The 17006-nt window shown below is 38.4% G+C and overlaps 1 protein-coding gene across 3 annotated transcripts in view; it reads left to right on the top strand.

Annotated features, from left to right (window-relative positions):
- Positions 1–15642, top strand: part of nf2b (neurofibromin 2b (merlin)) — a 73355-nt gene extending 57713 nt beyond the window's left edge. For all 3 annotated transcript variants that reach the window (XM_043718615.1, XM_043718614.1, XM_043718616.1), the window contains one exon: positions 12936–15642. In XM_043718615.1, coding sequence (XP_043574550.1) covers positions 12936–12992 — 57 coding nt within the window. In that variant the 3' untranslated portion in view covers positions 12993–15642. The remainder of the gene's footprint in view (positions 1–12935) is intronic.
- The last annotated feature ends 1364 nt before the right edge of the window (positions 15643–17006 follow it).

Below are 17006 nucleotides of genomic sequence, written 5' to 3'. Positions count from 1 at the left end.
GTCTCACTACCTGGAACACCAACTTACAGATTGGCCAAGGAGCTACACCAAAGACTAAAACACTTCGTAGAAAACTCACACCACTCCATCCACTCCACCCAAGAATTCCTGAAGACCATCAAAGACATCAAGATAGAAGAGGATGAAATAATGGTCTCCTCTAATGTACCAGCCCTGTTCACATCAATTAACATCAACCTGGCCAAGGAAACACTGACTACATTATTAGAAGAATCAAAGACACATACACCAAACACCACCAACCTCACCAGCAAAGACAATATCGTCAAGCTAGTGGATCTATGCCTTACCACCCACCACCTTCAACAACAAAACCTACAGACAAACCAACGGAACACCCATGGGATCTCCAATATCTAGGTTCTTAGCAGAGGCAGTAATGCAGAGACTCGAACAAACAGCTCTGTCAACCATCCAACCCAAACTTTGGGTCCGCTATGTGAATGACACCTTTGCCATTACTAAACGAAACAAATTAGAGGAAACCTTCAAGACCATCTATAATACCCTTACTGGCTTAAAATTCACTAAAGAGGAGGAATGGCAACAAATTGCCATTCCGAGATGTCATAGTAGAGTGAACAGCCAGTGGGGAACTTCACACCAGCTTCTATAGGAAAACAACACATACTGACCAAATACTAAGCTACAGAAGCAATCATCCAAACACCCAAAAACAAAGCTGCATTAGAACATTATTTCAACGAGCCACCACATACTGCAGCACAGAGGAACTACACAGAGCAGAGGAAAATCACCTACATAGTGTATTCAAAAAGAACGGGCACCCAATGAATACAATCCGCTGATTTCTCAGCAACAAATGGAAGTACACCATTTCTTAGCAGAAAAGGAAAGTCAACTTTTGGCCAGAGTATGCCTACATATGTTTTTTCAAAGCTTTAAAATTAGTGTAATTGGAGATTCAAGATGGTAGCGACCCAGTAAGTCTGAGTCTGCAGTGCTCTGCCTAAGATTCGGGCAAAGTGGGGTACCCGCCTTCACCTCACCCTTTAAATCATTTAAAATAGCTTTTGCCCAGCATAGTCAGTCATTTTGCATCAAACTTGGATAGTTTGGTGTTGTTTGTAAAATGACTAAGGGCAAAAACTCACCCAGCTCGCAACAGGCAGGGAACCCTCCCCCACCTCCTCCCCCTGCAGCAGAGACGTCCGCGGCCACCACAGGGGACTTACCTGCGGAGGCGAGCCTGATCTCCGGGATCAACAAACTTCAAGAGAAGATCGACGCCTTCATTGAGGAGTCCCGGTCCAGGTGGGAGTCAATCTCGGTCATCCTGCAGATGCATGACCAACCGAGAAATTGAAAAATTTGAGCAGCGGAGCAACAGGCCGCAGCCTTGGAGACAGCTGCCAAGTCGTCCATAGGTCAGGTCCGGGCTCTCGAGCAGCAAATCCGGACCCTGGCAGAGCGCATCGACGACTTCGATAATCGGGGCTGTCAGAAAAAGTTTTGGTTGCTGGGCCTTCCCGAACAAGAAGAGGAAAGCCAGCTTATAGACTTTTTGGAGCGATGGCTTCCACAATTATTGAAGTTGAAGTTGGAATCAGGACCGGGCCCCCCAGATTGCTATATGCAGGCCCGGGTCGGACCAGAGTTACTCACTTTTAACTTTGGTTTTATAAAATGTTTGAATTTGTCTACTCCACTTTATAATGCCTGGGCCGAGAGCAGGACCCTAGCTAGAAGAAGTTATGGTGGGGTTATCGATAGGTAGCTATACCCCCTGGGAGCAAGGGGGAAAAGTCTCCTTTTAAATATGTTTTGCGTTTTTTTTTTACTTAGGAATAGCTTTTAATTGTGTTAGTTTAAATGTTATAAAGAATTTTTGTGTTTGTGAATTTACTACGGTCTTTATTCAAGGTTTTCTGAGTGGGGTTCTTCCTCCTGGGGGGTCTTGGGCTTGCCTGGACGATCATGGCTAGCCATTCGCTTAGGTGGTGCACCTGGAATGTCAAGGGGAGTAATTCACCAATCAAAAGGAAAAAGATATTATCAAGTCTCAAAATAGGAAGGGTTGATGTAGCTCTCTTACAAGGAGACACATCTACTTGACAAAGAACATTTAAAGCTACAACAGGGCGGATTTGATCAGGCTTTTTTCTCATCTTTCAGTTCAAAAAGTAGGGGAGTAGCCATTCTTATTTGGAAGAATCTTCCTTTCCAAATGTTAAGTCAGATAAAAGATGAGTCTGGATGGTATATATTGATCAAAGCCCTAATACATGGAGAGGAATATGGAATTTTGAATCTCTATTGCCCCCCGGTGCATCCCTCTAAATTCGTAACGGAAGTGTTCTCTAAGTTGATGGCTTTTGGAGTCCGCTATACAATTATAGGAGGAGATTTTAACTGTATTATGGACCCAGAGACAGATAGGATACCGAAGAGCACTACAGGTATATCTCTGAGATCTAGATAACTGGCGGATCTGAATGAGGAGCTCGGGCTAGTAGATGTATGGAGGTGCCTTCACCCCCAGGGTAGAGACTTTCTACTGTAACCCACACAAGTGCCATACCAGAATTGATATGTTTTTTGCCCCCTCGACCCTTTTGAATTCCATACTGTCTTGTAAAATAGTTAATATAGCTATTTCTGATCATGCTGCAGTATATATGGAAGTCAAGATTAGGGATGATTGGATAGGCCCCTGACATTGGCTTATGGATCCCTTCTTATTGAAGGAAAGCAAATTTATCAAGTATTTTTTGCAGGAATTCAAAACCTTCTGGGAAATTAATTCAGGTACAGCCAGTAACCCGTCGATGATGAGGGAGACCACTCAGGTATATGTGCGAGACTTGGTCATCTCATATTCTGCAACCCAGAAAAGACAAAAAGGAGAGCAATGGCGCCTACTCAAAGCTTGCTCGAAGGCAGCTGAGACAGCGTATGTTGACAGGCCTTCCATTACTAAGCTACCCTTAGGGCAGCCTTGAATACCGCACTTACCCAAACAGCAAGGAGGGAAATATTATTCGCAAAGCAGAGATTATTTGAATATGGCAACAAGCCTGGCAGATACCTCGAATACCTCACTAGAAAGAAAAAGGCTCCTCAAGCCATGTCCATTAGAGAAAGTGCTGGTACCCTGATTAGTGATCATAAAAAGATCAATACAGCATTTAGAGAGTTCTAGTTTGAACCGTATAAATCGCAGGACTGTGAAGATAGAACTGAGAAGATGGAATCCTTCTTTAAAAATTTGGCCCTTCCGGCTTAACCTCGGAGCAGGTGTCGATCTTGAATGTACTCGATGCGGTTATGCAGCTTCAGAGTGGCAAAGCGCCTGAACCAGATGGATTCCAGGTTGAGTTCTATAAAGAATTTATAGGGGAACTGACCGGGCCACTCATAAATATGGATAATTACTCACATAGTCAGGGCTGCCTCCTGCCTTCGTTAAGAGAAGCAAATTTCTCTTATTCTTAAAAAGGCAAAAGCCCCAGAAGATTGCTCATCAAATAGATCCATATCCTTACTAAATGTGGATTACAAAATTCTTTCTAAAATGTTAGCATTAAGATTGGAAAGGGTCTTACCATACATCATAAAAGAGGACTAGACAGGTTTATAAAGGGCCACAGGTCAACTAATAATATTAGAAGGGTCTTAAATCTGATACAAGCCTGTCAACAGGGAACAATACCAGGTTTTGCTGTCTCCTTGGATGCAGAGAAGGCATTTGATTGGGTAGAATGACCATATCTTTTTTATACACTGAAAAGGTTCGATGTTGGAGTGTGGTATTCAGTATTTTATAATGATCCCAAAGCAGCGGTGATCACCAATGGTTTAAGTTCGGATCGCTTTAGTGTTGGCAGGGGTTGTCGTCAGGCATGTCCTCTTTCACCATTATTATTCACGCTAGTGATTGAACCACTGGCGAAAGCTATATGAACTGACCGTAAATTAACGGCTTTGAGGGTTGGATCGAGCAAATATAAAATCACTCTACATGCAGATAATGTCCTCCTCTTCTTAAGTGATCCTTTGATATCCGTGCCCCGCCTAATCCAAGTGATCAATTTATTTGGTATGTTCTCAAGCTGTAAAATCAATTTTATGAAATCTGAGAGCATACCGTTGGGAGGTCTTGCCAGTGTATCCAATTTATGGGACGGATCTTGCTTCCCCTTTCGGTGATCACTGAAAGGTTTCTGTACCTAGGTATTTTTATCACCCCAGTATTTGGTCAGCTGTATAAAGCTAATTTCGTGCACTTATTAGAGAAAATAAGACCGGACCCTCAGTGCTGGGGAGATCTCCCAATATCCTGGTTAGGCAGAGTAGCCCTAGTTAAGATGAATATTCTACCTTGTCTTCTATATCCTATGAGAATGCTCCCCCTGATGCTGCCGAGACAGGTGTTACTTAAGCTTTACGGCTGGCTCAGCTCCTTTATTTGGAATCATAAACGGCCCTTATCAAATTAGAAAAGCTGTAGCTCCCACAAGCAAGGGGAGGACGGAACTTTCCACATTTTAGGAGGTATCAGTTGAGCTCCTTATTGTCTTACGTAGCTATTGGGTCCCTTGTGACCCACAATCAATCTGGTTAGATATTGAGACCTTCCAAGCAAAATGTCCCCTCATCAATCTTTTATTTATGGATAAGATGAGAGCTATCATGGACTATTGTATTAAATGCAATTAAAGCCTGGAGGATAATGCGACAAGATGAGGATAACCTGCAAAAAACCTCCTCTTATACTCCTATAGTGGGAGCACCGGGATTCCAGCCAGGGGTGACAGATGCAACATTTAAACTTGGAAGTCCAGAGGTATCTCCTGTTTGGGAGACCTGTTTGATAGGGAGGTTATGATGTCCTTTGAGCAGTTGTACAAGAAGTTTGGACTGCCTAACAGGGACCTTTTTCAGTATTTCCAAATACGAGATTATATACAAAAAAAGACCGCACGGATTGGATAGGGAAAGGAGAGTGCTACGGCTGATGGGGCCCCCCTGCATTAGTACTCTTTATTACTCATTACATAATAACGTATCTAAGGACATGGAACGATTATTTAAAACCTGGGATCAAGAATTGGGGTTGGAAGTCTCATTAGAAATGTGGGAGGACATCTGGGAAAATGCCAGAAAGATCTCTATTTGTAATAGAACTCAGGCTATTCAATTAAAGATACTCCATAGGGCTCATATGGCACCTGAACGATTCGCAAAATTCAAGGCAGGAGCATCCCCAATGTGTCCTAAATGTAAAATAGAAGTTGGCACAGTCACGCGTTGTCTATGGGAATGCCATAAGTTCTGTATGTATTGGGACAGAGTAGCGAATGCCTTGACAGAGATCTTGGGTACGGAGATTAGATTGGATCCATTGTCTCTGCTTTTGGGTTCTTCAGATTTTCCCTCCCTGGATGTGTACAGGAGGAAATTATTTACCATTCTTTCTTTCTGTGCAAGGAAAAATATTTTAGAGAATTGGGTAGCTGAAAGCCCTCCAGGACTTTCAAACTGGTTCAGGTTAGTCATGGAATATATCTCCCTTGACTTCCTCACAAATGTGGTGCACCAAAAAATGGAATTATTCTATAAAACATGGCAGCCCTTTTTGAACTACATCGACACAGATATCTCGGCCATACTGTCCAGGGCTTTTGTCTAGCAGCTGGTAATGGTTCTGGAATCCCGTACAAATACAGGTTTTATTATGACTTGATGTAAATCTATTTTGAGCATGTATCTGGTTATTTAATTATTTTGTTGTTTATTGCTAGTAATGTATGATATCCTATTTTACGTTTTGGTTGTTCGTAGAATAGATTAGTAGCTAGTTGGGCTTTTCTTATTTTTTTTTCTCTTATTTAATTTTATATTGATGTTTATACTTGTTTGTACTACTGTAATTTTGTAAAAAATCTTTAAAATTTTCTTTTTTATATATAAAAAAAGTGTCATTTTATTTTACAAAAGTTCAAATCATTTCCAGCTCCTTTTAAGAAGAATTTATTTGTTTATATCACTGAGCTGGCAGGCAGGCCAACTTACTTCAGACTTGCTGTATTCCTCTTTGAAGGTGGTTGTTTTACAGCAGCATTGCTGTAGGCCTGAAGCTCATTAGACCAGCCTCACTTGGCAATTTCAATAGAAGAAAATAATTTCTTCCCATGGGTAAACCATAATTTATTCGAAGGCTGTAGATTTTTGTGGGATAATGTGTGAAGCTTTGCTCTTGCTGTTTTAATTTTGCATGGAGGATGAGTGTGCTTGTACTTACAATCATTAAAAAAAAAGTAATAAATCTAAACGCAGTCGATAGAATTACAGTGTAATTTGCCAACATCAGCAGTTTGAAAGATGCCTGCCAGGATTAGCATGGTTCATTTGCATTAAAATAAATAAATAAATGCTACAAGTCTACACCAACTGGATGTGTGCTCAAATTCATAAAGTAAGGTTATCATATTATAAGCATTCATCTCTACAAAAATTGCATTCAGTAATGAAAAAATTAATTTCTGGCATTAGCAGTAAGTGAACAATGGAAAATGTCAGCCGCCATATTAGACATATCTGTATTTTATTTCCAGAAGATGCAAAAAAGAATTAAAATAATATTTTGTATAATGCTGTAGAAATGCACCAATCCCATTGAATTAGCACGGGTATTGTGAAGGCTGTGAGGGTTATAGGTATTCAACTATTCTGATTACTGTACTATGAGGCATTTCTTCCATGAAAATCTATGTTTCTTTGAGAAACAAAAAAACTCCACAACATTTTGGGAAATGAGTGCAGTGTTTATGCTAAGGATATTCTACTTAAATACTAGTATGCATAACAAACATACCATTCATTAAACTGGTTTACTCTGCATCTGTCATTAATTTCAGAATTGGAGAAATCCAATATTGTAAAGCAAACAAGGGAAACCTTGGATAAATTCTAAATTTAACACTGGCGTTTTAAATGTTTATCTTGTCATGTTGCCAGGATTTGAGAAGGTGTTTAGCCACTTCAAACTCTTTTGGTAAGGTGCAAACCATTCTGTCATTGTAGCTAGTTGATTTACTTGACTAGAGAAATTACAAGATGTGGGAATATGGTAATAAATTTGGTAGAAATTAGTTTGTAAGGATTGGTGAACTCTGTTGAACATTCCATTTTCTAAAGTACGTTTTAACTTTTTTAAAACTGTAGCATACAAAAAAACTGATAAATGTTCTAGTATGGCAGTATAATGACACTCAATTAGGATAAAACTACAACCTGAATTTGCACCAAGTCCAACTCACCCAAAGTCCTGCATGACTTCTGACATATACGGGGTCCCTGACTTATGAACGCTCTTACTTACGAACATGATTGCATACAGGGGTGTAACTTTATAGACCCAACAAACGAACATTTCCTGTACTTCGGAATAGCTGCTTTACATTGTCCTGTATTGTGTTCTAACATGTACAAATTCAAGAAGTGTGGCGCTGGGAAAGCACAGCAGGTCAGGCAGCATCCGAGGAGCAGGAGAGTTGATATTTCGAGCATATGCCTTTCATCAGGAATGGCGAATTGACAAAGTGTACAAATTGACTAGTGAATACATGCCAGAATGGAACCCATTTGCAACCCGGGGACTCCTTGGATACATCAAGCATTTAAATTATAGATATAAAATAGATTCGTAACTTCTCAATATTAAAAATCTCATCTTTATATTCAGATCTCTCCATGGTCTCATCCCTCTTTAACTGTCTAACTTGCTGCGATCCTGCAACCCTCAAATCTGTGCACTTCTCCAATTAGGCTTATTGTGCATGCCTGATTTCTTTTCCTCAGCTGTTAGCAGCTGTGTCTTTAGCAGATTTGGCCTAACTCTGGAATTCCCTCTCTAAACTTGCCTCTCTTTCTTTTTACTCCTTTCAGTCACTTCTTAAAACCCACATCTTTGACCAAGCTTTTGCTCTTTTGTTCTGTTATCTCTTAATGTGGCTAAGTGTTGTCTGATTAATGTTCTCAGAATGTATTTTGTGATGTTTTACTGTGTTAAAGGCTTCACTTCACTTCACTGGTTTAGTCTAGGTTTCAATTAAGAACTGAGATGGAGTAAATGCTATTCTAAATTAATTTGGATTCACTTTGAATGTACTTTGTCTTACCTTTCTCCCTCAACTGCCTCTTTTTGTAAAAGAAAATCTGTTCTCTGCATTTTACACTGATGTGAAAGTCATTGACCATGGTTAATAACTTGTGAAGTATGTCAGAGACTATATTTCAACTACATCAGCATATGAATTACAAGCTTAAAGCCTCCAGGAAATTAAAGGTAGTTAATGATGCATATGCTATTCAGGTGCTGAATGTTGCAGTTACCATATAACAAAGATAATTTTGGAACTATGACATGCCAGTCAACTCTGATGTTTGTCTGGTGCAGACAATTTAAGAGAAGCCCAAAATCTAATGTGTTTGTATTCCCTAACAGTTATACCATGCCTGTTCAGGATGACCTGTATCCAGACCCCTTGAAACAAGCCAGAGAATTGCAAAACATTGAGAAGTGTGACTAATGGTTTTTATTCTGATTATCTATTATATACTGTGACCGAGAGATTACTGGTATGAACAGTTGCACAAGAACTCATTTGAGTTGAGTCATAAGTGTATTGTTCAAATCTGTTTACGGAATTCAAAAGCAAGACTTTGTCAACTCCTGCTGTGCTTTGGTAGACTAGCTTCAACAGTCTTAACATCTTGCTAAGTTTATGATAACCTGTCAGCTGGTTCTAGTTATTTTTAATTAAGCCGCAACATGTTAGCCCATGAGGTCATTTTGTAAATTGTAATTTTCTTTTGTGCGTCTGTGCAATATTTCTGTTATTTGTCCATTGTTATTTTGACTGTTTGTACCTCACTAGTTTAGATTTTTACTGATTCCTTCTCAATTCGCCTTTGTGTTTTGTTCATCTCCTAGTGGTCTGGCTCCATAACGAGGACATATGCCTGTTCTTGTAGATTATTAAGATATTAATATGTTTATTGCATTCTAATTTTGTGTGAAATGCGACTTTTGATGTGATAATTTGCTCATATTTCCCATTCTTGATTCTAATGTGTGTGCAGTTGTCTTTAGAATTGAGAAAGCTTTTGAAAGGTTGTTAGAATGATTAGGGTCTTAGAATTATCGATTTTTACAGCACAGAAGGAGATCATTCAGCCCATCACACGCACTGCTGGCTCTGTGCAAGAGCTGTCAATTAGTCCCACTGTTTTGTCCTTTGTAGAATAGCCGAAGGAAATATTGTTTCACAAAGTGGCAATACCCAAACCTGTGTTGTAATTCTCCTCGTGGATAGGCAACAATTAGTGGCTGCTACATGCACAATCCATTTGGGTTTCTTTATTGGTCTACTTGGAGAAACTTGCATGGCTTTATCCTCATTCATTTCTATGATGTGACAGTGCTCAGGAGATAGGAATGGAGTATACACAGCCTGTGAACACCAGTAACTGCTAGAATTTATTGCCCATCCTTAATTGCCCTTGAGATTGTGATGGTGAGTGCTTGGGTATTGACACAACATAAAAAGATGCAATGCTGACTATGAAAACAAATTTTCTCAACAAATGTCGTCTTCACATGACATTCTTTTGTCTGTGTTCTATATGTCCAGTATAATATAGGGAAAAGCTTGCAACATGTTCGTTGAAACCTCAGGATAAATGTAGGTATCTTTTCCCAATGTGTGGACTGTGTAAAACAGAGTGATTGCCTATTCAATCATGTTTGTTTATTTTCCTTAAAGAGGACCCTGTATAGGTTTCACTTTAACCCAGAAACTTCATTGTTTGTCCTCAAGTTTCTGACAGAAGCTATTCAAATCTCTGTGCTGCATCCATTGGCCATTTGTTTACTGAGATAATTGGTTATTAAGCTTGGCTACATGGGATCTGTTGGCAGCCCCATTACCACCTTTTGTTATCTGCTCTTTCTAGAGGAGTTTGGACAGAATCAGAAGCTGCGTACAAAGGCATGATTTTTCAATATTAAAGATTTATGGCCTGCAAAGGGGACCTTTGTGTAGGATGCAGAAGTAAATATGTAGTAGCAGCAGGTGTCAGAGGGCTATTTTGCAATATGAGACTGTGTCCGCTAGGAATTGATGACAGCAGTAACCAGCAGGAGATATCACTGCTTATAGGATTGCTGGCTTGTGGACAAATTTTAACTTATAATCACATATTAAAATAGCTCATATATGAAATACTTGAGAAAGAATTATCTAAAAGCGAGGAAATGTGACTGCTTCTCACTGGGCTGTCAAATTATTTGATTGCCTTCACACCCAAGACTAACAGTTACGTTAAGAGATCATATTTGTAAGCAGTACATGCTGCACTGTCACCTTGTGGTGCAAACAGGAAGAAAGGGGAAAGTATAATTTAACAAAAACGTGCATTTACTGTATATAGTATCTTTAACTTTGTGAAATATCCTAAGACTGCTTCATGGGATCACAAAATTTGGCGCTGGTTCATATATAAACAAATAGTCAAAGAAATAGGTTTTAAGGGGTGTCCAAGTAGTGAAAAGAGAGGTTGAGGTAGATTTGGAGAATTCAGACGCTTGGCAACCAAACGTAGCCACCAATGGCAAAGCAATTAAAGTTGAGATGATCAAGAATTGCAGGAGGCAGATAATTCAGTTTAATCAGTAATGGAGTGGCAGCGCCATGGAGGGATTTGAAAAAAAAGGATGAGATTTTTAAATCAAGACATTCATCAACCAGGAGCTAGTGTAAATCAGAGGGCACAGGGGTGATGAAGTTAGGATGCAGGCTACAAGGTTTGGGATGGATTTATGTGCATCGAAGGTGAAAGATGAGCGGAGTACATTGGAATGGTCAGGTTTGGAAGTAACAAAGATACTGAGGAGAATTTAAGGAGTAAATGATGCAATACCAGAGTAGGGTGGACAGATGTGTACCACTCAAGTGCTTGAATCAGAACAGCTCAAATGAAAACCTGTTGAAGGGTGTTTTGTGATCTGAGAGATTCATAAATGGATGCAGATACCTCTAGTTCAAAGCACATGCTTATAGTATGAAACAAAAACAGAAATTGTTGGAAAATCTCAGCAGGGCTAGCAGCATTTGTGGAGAGTCACTGGACCTGAAACGTTAACTCTGGTTTCTCTCTACAGATGGTGCCAGACTTGCTGAGATTTTCCAGCAATTTCTGTTTTTGTTTTAGAATCCAGAATTTGCAGTTCTTTCAGGTTTTTTTTGTCATAGTATGCTTTTGTTTCAGAGTGGTTTGTATATTAGGGATGTTTCCTTAGTAGCGCTACTTCTGTTTTCATTTTACTAGTTACTCCGCAACGGTCATTTTTAAAAACAAGCTACCACTTCTCACCACCTCCCACCTAATCTCCTGCTGACCATTCACCCAGCAAACAGCACTCCTGCTTACCACCTCCCCTTCGACTCTCCTGCCCCTCGACCCTCACCTCTTTTCCTTTTCAGCCCTCATGTTCACGGCCTCCCCTCTCAGCCTCCATCGATGTCTGCCTTTCCCTCTGATCTTCCTGTTTGTTACTCTCCCCTCCCCTCCCCCCAAAAAAAAACTTGTTTCCTGTCTCTCAGTACCCCTGTCCTGGGCTCACTGATGAGACTTCAGAAATGAGGATGTGAGAGGGAAGGCAGGAGTGGAATGTCAAAGTGATGACGGAAGGTTAGGTAGGGAAGTAGCAAATGGGATTATCAGCAAGCTGGAAGAAGTGAACTGGAGATGGGAAGTAGCAGTCAGAACATATATATAATGAGTATTTGAAGTTATTAACATTTTGTCTTGCCACTACACAGATTGATGTACATTTATCTGCCCTTGTAAATGAGAACAATTTTTATATAGTGTTCGCACTAAGGTTGGTATGTCGTGTTTGTATATTTTGTTTCATTTTTCCAAATATTATTCAGACCTATCGCTTCAAATTCTTATTTGTGCTTGAGCTTTGTACATCTTGTGACTGCATACAAGAAGCATGTTTCATTTGGGTGGAAAAAATATTTCAATACTACTACCCACAGTTATATACCTATGGTAAAATGTGGCCCCCTTGTGGTTATAAGTTAGAAAGCTTGTGTTAAGAACATTTGTGAGCTTGCAGGTTTTTAAGTTCTAATTTGGTTCAGTAGTAATATTCGTGCCACTGAGTGAATGCATCTAACTCTCAGATTGACCGATGTTTGCGCTCTCGGAAATGAAGGATATTGGGAACAGGCACACAAGTGGTATTGAAGCCCAAGATCAAACCTGATCAGAACGAAAAGGCTTAATTAGCTGTATTGTCGACTGATTTATTTCTTATCATCTTATGAAAAAGTTGTGGTTTCAAGTTTCATTCTGCAAGGGTCATCATAACAAGATGCTGCTTTGTCAAAAGTGCTGTCTTTGGGATGACAAATTAATCTGACCATTCATCATGTGGATATATGGAACTATTAAAATGAGAACCTAGAATTTTCTTCCATTGTCCCAACATTCTTCCTTTAATAAACACCATGAAAACATGAGTATAGCTGAAAATATGCATATTTTTGAGGGAATGTTGTGTGAAAAATTGACTGTAGGTTTGCCTGCAAAATAATAGTGATTGCAGTTCAACAAGTGATACATTAGTTGTGCAGGATTTTGGAAAATAGTGAGAATGTTGGAAATGCTGTATGAGTGCAAGCTCTTTCATTTAAACCAGTGCTGGCATCTTGTAGTTTGTTGCTTGCCATAGCTACAGTGTAGCAAATAGATAGCCATACAGCACATAAAAATGCTAGAATAAAACTTGGATTTATCTGCATACTTGGAAAGTATTGAACAATTTAAAATTACATCTTGTGTGACTTTTTCTTTTATTTGCTTTTATTCTGCAGCTTAATCTACAAAGTGTAACAGCCAAGACACAAGTGGCCTTTCTAGAAGAACTATAATATCATTGACATTTGACTACCCAGCCTGGGAAATGGAATTTGATGACTATCTTCCTGCATTCCGGAGCCATCACAAAAGGCTGGATTTAGCAATAGATTCTTAATGAATTTCAGCTGCTACTTTTATAAGGTCCATTGATATTGCTTCAGAATATGCAAATATAACCCACTTCAACATGAAGTCAGACATACGTTTTTGTCAGCAAACTACATGGGAATTGTGCTTATGATTCCCAGTTATGACAGTAAACATTAGTCCCATTTGCTGTTTATTTTACAAACAGCAACTATATGCTGTCAAAAAATCATGGATCTATTCACCAATTAAACAGTTCACTCAGCTGAAACATGACATTACCTTATCATCACTACTTTCACCGCTCTTCATATCTTTATTTTTGTTAGTGCATGAAATAATATTGTGCATTTGAATTATTGGTGCCTGGCTCTTTACTTCAAAGATGTCCATCAGTTTACACACGATTATGGTTATTTCACAATGTTTTTGGTTGTTCTTTATTATCAATAATGTTTAGATATTCTTCTGGATAAATATCTTTTATACAATTGTTGCAAATATATAACGACAACAGTTTTATTAGCTGTATTCAAGTCAATGACTATCAGCTGTTGAATTCCAGTGATTGTGATATGGAGGATATTATGGCATTGTTGTAATATCACTAGTCTAATAATACATAGACCCAGGCTAATGTTCTGAGGACATGGGTTTAAATCGCACCATGGAATCTGGTGAAATTTAAACTTAGTTAATTAATCTGGAATATAAAACTAGTCTTGAGAATAGTGATTCTTAAATGTCCTTTGCAATAGCTGAGCAAGCCACTCTGTTCAGGGTGGGCAACAAATGCTGGCCTTCCCAGTCACCTCAAATCCCACGAAAAAATAACAATTATGCAAGTATATAAACATAGAAAAGGTATACCCAAGCCATTTTGATTAAATTTAATTCTTTATATGCTGCAGTAAAATATGAGTACAATTGACCAAACTTCTTATATTTAAGACAATTTGAGACTTCTGGACTGATGACTACAGAATTGTTGTTACCTACAATTTAACTTCCAAGAGTACACAGTTTATAAAAACTGAATCCATTTCCCCTGTTAACTTCTTATATATTTATTATAATTATGGAGCTAACCGATAGACAACTGCTGTTTTCAAAGACATTTTTTTCAATTGGAATACCACAGTCTATTCAAAGCTAAAGTTTTGTCATTGATTACTGCTGTACAGAAAAAGACATTTTCAAACTAAAATTTTAACAGTCCCCAAAGGTTTCAAGTAAATTTGTTTCAGTCACGTTTGGTCTCAGCAAAAACAGGCTTGCTGGTCCCTACTGGATTTGTTTTAACAAACTGAGAAGTTCTGTTCAGGATTTCCATGCATTCTCTTCAATGTTGCTCATTTTTGATGACTAACAAGGTGAAGTGGATTAAAATGTCTGCACCAGGGTACCTTCTGTTGTTTCAAGCAATTTTGGCTTTCTCAAAACTGTCACTGCCATTCATACAATACATGAGGTACTGGAAGACTGCTGTCTTGGGAAATTGCAAGATTAGCAGGTCGTGAGAAAATGAAATTATAAAGGTAATGAAGTTGTCTAGTTTTTCCAGCATTCCAGTAATTGGAAGCTAATGGTTTGCTATTCTTGAACACCAAGGATTCCAGAAAGGCATTTTTAATGCCACTGAGTGTGTCATAAAATTATAAAGCACATTGGTATTTTCTGTGGATTATAGCATCTTTACTATATATCAAATAATTATCAATTGCACTCCTATTTATACAACTAGCCAGTTCTTTCTGCGCTTTGAATACCATATTTGTACTTGGAATCATTGGTTACAGCGCAAAGGGAGGCTATGTGCCCTGTCGAATCTGTGCTGGCTACTTGTACAAGCAAGTAGCTTGAGAAAACAATGTGGGAAGTGTGATGATATTAGAAAGGGGAGAAGAACTGAACTAATCAAATATAAAATCAAACACTAATTCCTTATTTTTGAGTCTTTTTATGTATGAACCAATGATGTCTTCAAAACCTTTTCTTAAGTGTTAATTAACTTATATCATCTTATCATCCTTTTCTGATACTGCTTTAATTATCATCACACTAATATTTACATTATTGGATGGTCCCTGCATTTGAGATTACATGAAGAAAATGTTGAAAGCCATTGAATTGACATGTGATTATTTATCAGGTGTATGTTATTGGTCATGATGCCACACCTAGAAATAAATTACTTTTATCCTTGCATTTTGTGATATTTTAACATTAATTACATTTGTTTGACAGTTGGTTTTTACTTTGTAGTCAGATTTACACTTGCTTTATCCTTAAAAATCAAGTTTATTTTTTGATTAATTTGCATTGTAGTTTTGAAGTATTGGGTTGCATACACATTTATTTAATTTGCATTTCATTTTTTAGGAAGAGTAGCATCGATATTTTAATGCATTCTGTTATTGTGAGAATATATGCAAACTTCCTAACACCTGTATCAGGAGATAAGAGGCTATGCTGTAAATTTTTCATTTGTATATTCCTGAACAATTATTGCTCTGAATAAACTTATCTCCGTTATTAGATTGCATAATAAACATTGTTATGGTATATTCGTCATCTTCTGGCATGATAAATAGTGAGTTCTTAACATTTTTCTGCCTTTTACATTTTCTCTATTATTAATTTAGGAATTCCTACTAGACTCACAACAGATAGGTTGGTGAGAACTATTGTCCATGAAACCATTGTGGATTCCAGATCAGGGCATTTATGAGGTGTAAAACAGGAGATCCAACTTCTTCTGTTACTCAGAATATCCACAACCCCTTTGTGGCAAAAATGAAATAAGTAAGGCAATTAAGTATATATTGTTGTTTTACTTGCAATTTAAATGCTATGATTGGGTCTTACTACTTTGGCCAAGATTCCCTTGTTCCTCCATGCAAAAGTTGTTGAGATAGCTTTTAATTATCTTCCCAAGTTGATAATTCTTTCTACGTTTAGCACCTTTTTAAAGATATGTATACTTCATAAATATGGCACCGGACACAATTCTCATTCCCAATGGTGCATAGGCTAGTAATTCATTGGTTTGACAGGGTTTCAAGGGAGCACGGGTAGGAAAGACACATCATGTCAGGTGATACTAAAAAATAAGAGTGAAAGAAACATGGACACAAAAGTTCATGCACGTAATCACATCACTGGCAAAATAAGTTTTAAGTCACATACCTCCCTTCAACTTTATCCAGCATTAGCTTCCAATGCTGATCCCTGGGTAAAGACTCAGCATTTTACCTCCTTGACAGAGTTCCTGGCGTCTTCAGGTTTTTCATTTGTGCTGTACACCAAAACACCTACATGTGTTGCTGTCTCATGCACAGACCGATTGGTTTATTGCTGCCCTGCCCCATCAGTATGCTTTAGCCAAAATATGTACAAATGGAGACACCATCTGAGGCTAACACTATTGAGTGGCGTCCCTTGAATTACATGCCGTCCCAACTCTGCATTTCCCACCTCTGAGTTCTTTTCTGTATATTCACTGGATATTTTTGAAAGGCCCCTTTTTTTCACTTAGAATAGCAGATGAAAGCACTTCTGTCATACTATCTATTATTTTTGTTTGTGTTAAGGTTTTTAGTTGTCCTATGACCCTCTGATAATCTATTGTCCTTTCTCCTTCAATGTGTATCCTTTCACTCTACTATACCTTTTCCCACTGCTTTGCTTCTCTCTCAAAAACAAAGTATTATGTCAGCATTTTAAAATATACTTTGTATATCACATGATCGTTAGAGCCATTGATTCACGAAATAAGTAAGATTTTGTATCAAATCAGCAAAGTAACAGGGAGACTGTTACAGTAAAAGTGACACTTCCAGGAAATGTAGAATGTATGGGATATTTTAAGTGTTTTCTTATGAAATTCTGCCCCAGCACTGATAGCAGTCCATCCCCTATAGATTCAAAATGTCTGC

The sequence above is a fragment of the Chiloscyllium plagiosum genome, chromosome 28 (assembly GCF_004010195.1).
Source record: "Chiloscyllium plagiosum isolate BGI_BamShark_2017 chromosome 28, ASM401019v2, whole genome shotgun sequence".
NCBI lineage: Eukaryota > Metazoa > Chordata > Chondrichthyes > Orectolobiformes > Hemiscylliidae > Chiloscyllium > Chiloscyllium plagiosum.
This window is presented reverse-complemented; position numbering and strand designations above follow the sequence as displayed.